Below are 8,712 nucleotides of genomic sequence, written 5' to 3' on the forward strand. Positions count from 1 at the left end.
CATACCAGCGCTAGGAATATTTTCATCCTTGCTGGCAGCTCCAATAGTGGTTGGTCGTTTCGTGAGATTCTTTGGAGGTATTTCTGGTGCTTTAACACTCCCTGCACCGACACGGACAGGTATTTCAGGCGGTTTTGTATGGTTTGCACGAAAAAGATGCGTGTTGGATGATTCTACACCAGCGGGACGCGTATACGTTTCCTTCAAGGCAACGGACTGATGCTGATCCATGACTTACACTTGTATTTTTCACACCGACAAAAAAATGGCACACACTCTAGTCACATCAGCTAATGCTGCTAGTTAACGCTTGTGATAAATGAACATCAATTGTGAAAACATTGTGCTTTTCCTCCTCAAAAAGAATCAACGTTGAACATTCCTATACTATTGCAGCAATTTGTTGTACAGTCGCGTCCTGGCAAATTTACACAGATTTCCACTCGACGGGGTCGAAATCAGGTTCGATTTTACTTTCTTCATAAACCTCAAGAAAAGTGAGAAATAAATAGTTTACCCCTAAAGAATAACCGCGCCCCACAATTCCACATGTATTTAGAACGAGTTACGAGGTTTTCTCTACACTTCGAATGGTACAAGCTTGATAAATACCTACCACCAGGCACGCTAAAGGGCTCGATATTTTTAATCACTGCTTGATATGTGTTATGATCACTATCTTTCGGCTAATAAATTTTCATCATTGAACCGAAACAGCGTTCATGTTCAATCGTACACACAAAGCTACACTCGACACATTTGCACTTTATACATTTATATTTGCAACCGATTGCCGTGTAAAATAAACCGTGATACGAAAAATGGAAAATTAGAACCGAAATGTTCCCCTAGCTCTTGGCACAGCCACAGCCATTTGCTCTCGGTCCTTTTTGCTAGCAACCGATACGGAAACGAGACGAACCACCTGCAAGCGGCTTACAAAAGGACATGCGCAATGAATACATGGACCCATCAAACTAGGGAAACAAATCCTATGCAATATCAATTTCAATACCTCAAAGAGAATGAACATAGTTGGCTATGTCTAGTCGGCCCTTTCGTTGTTATGTTTGAAAATAATCAGAGCAGCAGAGTTAGCCTCATTGGTGTGAGGATATTCTTGTGTTAATTGACTTTCAAAGATTAATGATGACCTATCTGCGAGACCAGACTTTTAACTTAAATTGAGTTATCGATTGTACATTCATGTTTTTTTCTTCTGAAACAACAAACGTTTTATGAATATAAAATGAAAATCCCATGGCAATGCTTCCCATTCCGTTGCTGTAGATAAGCAAAGTGACAGCAAAGTACACCGATTCAAACGGCCCATCTCCTTTCTTATATGGTACTAATATCTTAAAAAAAACTGCCAATACATCTAAACACTAAAATATGTAAAGACATCATATACATATTTAAGAACGAATTGTATTACAACAGCATATCAGCCAGTGGTACAGTAAATAATCGCAACGGGTACGCGCGTGCCATCACCGTTTCTATTGTTTTTGTGTTGTGTTGGAACATTTGTAGGGTTCCTCGGAACTGTCAGCGCATGATGGACAAAATAATGTATAAACAATAAGTGAGAAAGCAACAAAATTAGCACTCTTTTCAAACTATTATCATCGATGGAACAATACAGCCTAACAATTAGCGCCAATACACCTGCAAAAAAAAATCGATCATAACGATAAACAATAATCTATCAACATGACTGGCCGAGGAGCGAACGTTATCCAGGGCATTTTTCACGAGGTCGTATTTTGACACATTCTGACAGCTTCCGACGAACTACAACAAGACAAGGAAAAAGAACAGCAAATGTTTGGATACCTGTGCTACGTGTTTCGCTCCAGAAATCTGAATTAAATAATCTGTTCAGCAAAGTACTTTCCCGTTCATACGGTCAGGTTTTGTAAGAAGATTTACCCAACAGAGTGTCCAACAAGCGTGGAATGTGTAAAGGTGCCTTTCTAGGATTGTCGAACAAAGGCTTATTCTGGTTTGCATAGTGACGAGTGAGAGGTTATCATTTTCATAGAAATTCAAACTATTTCACTATTTCAAACAATATTAAACATGAATGGATTATCCTTACGCATTTCCAATGTAAGAGCGAACGAAAATGTTAAAAAGAATTCCGAAATCCGAATGGATCTTTTCCAAGTGCCTTCAGTATATTTAACAACAGGTAATGTAAAGAAGCACTGTAAAAATAACAACAACAAAATGGAATCTGCTAAACCTGTTTGGAAAATTGGGTTTCTTTTCAGATAACTCTTACCTAAGCCAGTTAAATTCATCGGAAACTATAGAGGGTCAAGTTAAAGTACTGAAAGAGGTATGTTCCGGATATTTCATCTCGGCGTCGGTCCAAGATGTAATCGGTGTTTTTGTTTTAGTACTCGTCGTTTGTGGTGGGACTGGAGGATTCATTAAAGTTACATGTACAAACACTGGCCAATTTGTTCATGGAAGCACCCCTAAAGCATGCCGTTCGAAACACAATAGCTCGTTCTTTGAGCAACTTAAGTGCCAGCCGTGAAATCGTAGCGACAAGCATTGCAAACAGCATAAAAGCACGCATCGAGCAGGATTCAAGTGGCTCAAGCGAGCCTACACGACGAAATACAACCATTTGCAACATCGGAAGCTGTTTTGAAAACTTCAAGGTGGGTTGTGAAGCGGTTCGTCTCAGTTTGCAGCAACTATTTCAATTTCTGAACAAATCCGTCATGGTTTATCTTGAACGTATGAAGTAAGTATCTAGATGAAGAAAAAAAACACATTATTTGTCTTTTTCCACAAAGTACAATTCATATTAATGTTATTTACAGTGAACATGTTTCTCCATCGGACAAAAGCGAGCTGTGTTTGTTCATTCATTCTGCCATCAGAATCGTCATATCGTGCTTTCAGCAATTCCCCGACCAATTAAAAGCATCTTACGAAGGTGAAAAAAATGTAGAAAAGCTAGTGCTGATTTGCTGGGACCTGTTGGAAAACCCTGAAATACCGATGGATACGAAAACAAACTGTGGCATTCTGATAGCCATGAACGCAAATTTAGAAAAGCGATTCTTACGGCTGGCACAACGGGTGTTCGACGAGGATAGCTCAGCTAAACAAATGTGTCTGGTGAATGGGATTATCTGCACGATAGAAAATGAACATTTTGCTGGTCCGGATTGGAAGGGCATAGAAGTTCTCCATCAAGCAGCGACGGTTTTAAAGGAAATTTCCGAAGAAAACTCTGTGGAAGTAAGTATTGTGCTTGGGACGACGCGCGGCTTTTTTCAGATGACTAAACGTCTGCTAAGTCTCAAGCTCGATGGTTACAAAACCACAGAACGGAAGGAACTTGTCGACATACTGGCAATTAACCTGCGCTACTCTTTATCCCATCTGGATCATTATGTCGACAGCATACGACATATATCTCGAGATTTGCTGAAGTGTACCATACAGCTTGGAACGAGGCTAGATGACACTTTGAATGGCATAATTTATGATTACATTCGTAATGGAGCAATTAACATCAACACGAAGTGCGTGTTGATCGGTGCAATATCTTCAATTCTGAAGGCAAAGGAGGTGCTACGTGCCATTCCAGATGTTCCAGAGTTTTTACTGCGCTCGCTCACCCGTAATGATCATGCAAATACAAATTTGCACATTAATAACTGTTACGAATCACTCATGATGTCTTACTCTTATGAAGAGAACAAACAGGAATGGTTTAACCGATGGATCAACCCAATCCTGACAGAAATAACAAAGGGTGGTCGTGATGGAACTATTAGTGGAGTTAACGAAACGGTTGAAATAGACGTAACAACTTCGCATGAGACAGTTGATGGTACCAATGATGGAAGCAGTGGTAATGATGTGCGAGAAACGTTGCATGATTTAATAAGGAAGGCGATACGAGCGTATCCGGCAATCGCCATATACATGATAGACAGCAAAATCGGTATAAGCTTCGGTTTAATACTGTCCTCATTAGGCATTGCTCGTAAAAACGGGCTTTTCGATACAGTTCAGTCGACAGAAGTGATGTGGAAAAATCTGCTTTCCTACTCCGATATACGACAGGCAATGATATCGGCCGACGATTCTACCCGTATGTCCGCCTTGTACCTGATAACAGAGTGCCACAAGAGCACGGAAATATTCACGAAACAAGAACTGGAATGTATTCTATTTTTCTTGGAAACGAACATAAATGTCCAAGCAGCTTCACTGCGACAAAAAATCACATCATGCATGAAAAGCGCACTAAATCGCCTGCGTTCAGGATTTTTGAGCATCATAAAGAAATCGGACATCGATGGAAAAAGTCATTATTATTACGAGTTTGTAAAACGGCTTCATGAGTTCTGTATAGACAACCAGTTCATCGGTGCGAACTACAGTAGACGAGCGATTTCGTTCCAAATTCTGCTGCAATTATTGCAAATTTCATCTTACATTTTCTACGACGACGAGAACACTAGCATGTGGAATGAAAGGCAGGTGCGTATCCTGCTTACGGCGCTGAACGACAGTTACGAGTCAAACAAACATTACTCATTGAAAGTGCTATCCTTTTGTCCAAAACAATTCATTGCACAATTCAATAACGAACTGAACTACGAAGTCACCCGTACTCTCATGATAAGCCCGCGGCCAAACGATTCCCTCTCGGCCGCATATTACCTTGAATATCTCTGCTTCGTAAACAACACAATCGAAGTACCCCGGCTAGAGATGGATTCAGCAAACTGCAGCGTCGCCGCAAAAGTATACCAATGCTTTCTGTGGTGCGAAGAAATTCTTATGCAAGGATTCAGATTGGCAAGCCACTCGCTTGTACGTGCTTCTCGTGAGAATCCAATGTTTGGAGCATTAATTTGCATTCGCCATTTGCTGAGCAAATTGGACTTCAAGGACCTCTCAGAAGATGAGTGTTGGCGAACGTCAATTACTCGTTTAATTAGTACTTGTGACAGTATAACAAAAGTTGTATCAGTTGTAACAAACAATTCTTCCCCTGAAGGAACATTTTTGGAAGATTTTTTAGAACGAAACCTTAATGAATGTGCTGACATCGAAATGGGCGACGAGAATGAAGTACAGCCATGTGATAATGTCAACAGTGTCGCTTCAAATGCAATGCAAGAAGAATCAGGCGATGGGGCGAAACGTGAAACGACACCACAAATGATTTTACTTTGCTCTTGGCGAACGATAAAGGAAATATCGTTGATACTAGGTGATATCGCATCCCGTTCACCAATCATTAACGCCGGAAGTACCGTATTTCAGAACGAGAGTAACGGACTCTTAACTTGCCAGCAAATTTTAGGTATTGGAAATCAGTTCATCGAACTACTTTCAGAGACGAAGCATAGGGGCGCTTTTGAGCAAGCATATATAGGGTTTTCCAAAATATGTTTACGGCTTTGGGGGTCGCCACACACTGAACTTCATCAGCTCCCAATGCGCTGGATCAAAGAGTTGATTAACGCCATTGCTGGAAACGTCAGTACGGAGACCGTACCACCGCTTGTTCACAAAGAAGTTGTTGAAATCAACTTGGATAAATTATGTGTTACTCGTCGCAGTGCGGGCATACCTTTTATTATCCAAGCTCTGATCACCTCAGAGCTACAAGTGAGCTCTACGAAAGGGCTGCAGTTTTGCATGAAAACCTTACTCGAGCTTTGTCGCTCATGTACTACAAGTAGTCAGACGCGTACCCATTCGCTCAATATATTACGTTCGTTGTTCAGATCTACCGATTTGGGCGAAACAGTAGGAGAATTCGTCTCGGAAGGAATTATGTGCGCTATTAACGGTTACGAAGCTGAGTCATGGTCGGTAAGTTGTTTGTTAAAGTATTCCCATTGACTAGATGAGTTGTTGAGATTAAATTAATTTCGCTAATCAAAATTGTGCTTATCTAGGAACGTAACTCATCGACCTTGTTATTCTCCGCCTTGATGGTTCGTGTTTTCGGAGTACAAAGGACAAAGGATTCGGAGAATTTAAACATTCGCAATAAAATGACTGGAAGAATATTTTTCTTACGGTAAGCTAGTAATCTTTGGTAAAGATGAATAGACAAGATTTTAATATAACAATGTTTGCTTGACGTTTACAGATATCCCATGCTGTATGATTATTTTGTGCTCGAACTAGAAAAGGCTAGTAAAATTATAATTCAGGGTAGTAGAAGCAAAAAGCTACACCCCCTATTACTGCTTTTGAGCCGGCTTTATCCATCGGCCCTGGAGGGTAGTGAGTCAAACCTGAAAGTAAGTGTTAATGATTCTGCATTACATTGCAAGCTTAAATTATAAATATAACACACACAATATTATTACAGCTTTCGAGATTCGTTCCTCTAGTATCTATTTGTTCCGGTTGTGCAGAACTACAAACTCGTTACTTAGCGGCAAAGATAATATCTATCATCGTTTCTCCGGATCTTATGTTTGATCGCATTTGTTTATTATTGGAAAGTTTAAATCGTTCCAATAATCGCAATGTGAATCCTAACTCGTTGCACGGAGCATTGTTGCAGATTTTATGCCTTATAAAAACGAAAAATCCCGGCTTGGTGGCTGCAGCAACATCGAGCGGACAGCTGAATAATTGGATTGAGCTGTACACAGCTATTTCTAATTATCTGTTCGAGGTGAAACCCAATTTTATTATTTACAGCACCATATTGGATATATTGCTGGAAATTTTGGCACGGTATGAAGTTTATCTTAAAGATCGGAAAGATTTCTTGTATTTTTATATGACTTGTTTTATCATCTTCATTTCCAGGTGCCAACATATAATCATCGCAGAAGATGACCAGTTTATAGACGATCTGAGTAACATTATAGACTATCTGCTGAATCTGGCTCACCATCGAACATTCTACGGCGAACCGTTGGTATTTCAAAAAATAGTTCTGCTGAAGACGTTTATGTATCTGTATAGTGATGATGAAGCAGCCATTCGAAGCACACAATGTTTCCTGTTGCGAATTGAATCAGATGGTGAAAAGAAGCAATCGCCAGAGTACATACAAGCCATGTTAAACACAATATTGCTAGTGCTGGATATTGATCACATTGGAAAGCACTGTGAAGAATACGATATCACTCCTGTGGAGGTGTTTTACTTCCGCAATATTTGCGAACTTAAGCCGGATCGGTTACGATGGCTTAAGGCTGAACTGTTGCGTTCACAACATTTCCACAGCTGTTTACGACGGCTCATCTTGGATGAATGCCACAAACAACCGTACACAATCCAGGTGAAGGCGTATCTAGTGCTAAGTTATAGTGGCGTGGCAGTGAGCAACGTATTGCTGGACGGGAAAAGCGCCCGTGAAGCGATACAGTCCATCTTCAAGGTAGCAAACAGTAAACCCTATCAACTGCGTAGTGCCATGTTCCGCTGTTTAAAGCGTATGCTGCAAAACGAATCGAAGGGCTCAAATGAGTTCACGTTGAACGTTGATTTTGTACCAACTCTTACTGCTGCATATCAATCGAAACCCATTAGGTAAGAAACCATCGCTACGATAACAACTAATCTAACTTGTATGATAACCAGCATAACATCATGGGTTTATGTTCTACTCATATAGGTTAACTGCAGTGGAGTGTTTGCATATAGTGGGCAGAAAAATTTTCGAAGGAAAATCGCTTAATCTATACATAAGTTTCAGTTTTGCTCTATTGAATTTACTAAGTGACGATGATTCTAGTATTCGTGCCAAAGCGTCAATGGTCGTAAGCCAACTTCACCAAGTGGTCGAAAAAGTGAAACAAAGTGAGTTATTAACCATATATTTAGTCAAATTCAGTATACAGATACAACATGTTTTGGACATCACACGATTATTAAATATCTTTCTTATTCCACTTTCAAAATTGCAGAACCACTAGTAGCGACGTATGCACAAAGTGCATATTTACGATTACTGACCAAAACAATGGTGGGTCATAAGTTTACCATAAATCAGGTAGTATCTGTTATCGTCGTTATATGGATAATGAAAGAGCAGGAGGCGGAAGACGAATCTCCAAATATTGACGATATATCTGAAGTATGTGAAAATTTGTTCGTTTAAAAAAATATCTATTACAATTTTATTTTCTTTTTTCAGATGAAAGTTTTCGACAAAAATGAAGTAAATATCTACGGTGAGCTAGAATTAGTTAGAGACTATTGTATAGCCGAGCTAAAACATATAGAATTGAATAATACGGACTACACACTGGACAGCAATATAGATAAAATTCAAAAGATTGTCGACAAGCATCTGCAACAACCGACCTGTATACGGGAGCTCTTAAAATCAACCGCAAAAATATCATCTAGATTCATTGGAATTGTTCTATAAGAACAGCCTCCGTTTCATACTACATTGTGTGTTGACTAAACAAAACAAACTTTGTAAAAAAAATAAACAGCTATAAATGTGAAACCAAAGACGAAGTAAACTTCAATGAACTGAAAATGAAAATGGGTTTGTAAGTATTACATAAAAAAATTGTTGGATTAACTATTCTAAAGGTTTAAGAAGAGAGGAATCGCATTGCGTTCATAAATTCTGTTGGAAATTCTCGTTGTTCTATCATTTTACTTAATCGATTTTAATAATTGTAACTATCTTGTCATGAAATGTGTTATCGTCTTATAACAACTATTCCTGAT

At 39.4% G+C, this 8,712-nt stretch overlaps 2 protein-coding genes across 6 annotated transcripts in view; one reads left to right on the plus strand and one right to left on the minus strand.

Annotated features, from left to right (window-relative positions):
- LOC120954641 (dystrophin) overlaps window positions 1-1,014 on the minus strand; it is a 29,335-nt gene extending 28,321 nt beyond the window's left edge. For 2 of the 5 annotated variants that reach the window (XR_007452601.1, XM_040374739.2), the window contains exons 1-2: window positions 617-1,014; window positions 1-487 (exon numbers count right to left, since the gene is read on the minus strand). The exon at window positions 1-487 is cut by the window's left edge and continues 913 nt beyond it. Coding sequence is in view for 4 of the 5 variants with exons in the window: in XM_040374739.2 (XP_040230673.2) it covers window positions 1-231 (231 nt within the window). In the remaining variant the exon portion in view is untranslated. The remainder of the gene's footprint in view (window positions 488-616) is intronic. The other 3 variants (XM_049609197.1, XM_049609196.1, XM_049609195.1) reach the window with 3 other exon arrangements.
- Window positions 1,015-1,701: 687 nt separating this feature from the next.
- LOC120957080 (thyroid adenoma-associated protein homolog) lies at window positions 1,702-8,487 on the plus strand. Its single transcript, XM_040379050.2, has 11 exons — window positions 1,702-2,197; window positions 2,280-2,347; window positions 2,409-2,764; window positions 2,844-5,868; window positions 5,955-6,079; window positions 6,152-6,305; window positions 6,377-6,750; window positions 6,826-7,554; window positions 7,640-7,824; window positions 7,932-8,101; window positions 8,162-8,487. The coding sequence occupies exons 1-11, from the start codon at window positions 2,086-2,088 to the stop codon at window positions 8,396-8,398; spliced, it is 5,535 nt and encodes a 1,844-aa protein (XP_040234984.2). The 5' UTR covers window positions 1,702-2,085; the 3' UTR covers window positions 8,399-8,487.
- The last annotated feature ends 225 nt before the right edge of the window (window positions 8,488-8,712 follow it).

This window comes from Anopheles coluzzii, chromosome 3, assembly GCF_943734685.1.
Source record: "Anopheles coluzzii chromosome 3, AcolN3, whole genome shotgun sequence".
In the NCBI taxonomy this organism is placed as follows: domain Eukaryota; kingdom Metazoa; phylum Arthropoda; class Insecta; order Diptera; family Culicidae; genus Anopheles; species Anopheles coluzzii.

Bases quoted from the DNA above. Each gene is read 5' to 3' on its own strand.
- LOC120957080 (XM_040379050.2), top strand. From the start codon at position 2,086: ATGAATGGATTATCCTTACGCATTTCCAATGTAAGAGCGAACGAAAAT. The intron at 2,198-2,279 runs GTAATGTAAAGA...GTTTCTTTTCAG, and splicing joins TTCAGTATATTTAACAACAG to ATAACTCTTACCTAAGCCAG. The intron at 7,825-7,931 runs GTGAGTTATTAA...TCAAAATTGCAG, and splicing joins GGTCGAAAAAGTGAAACAAA to AACCACTAGTAGCGACGTAT.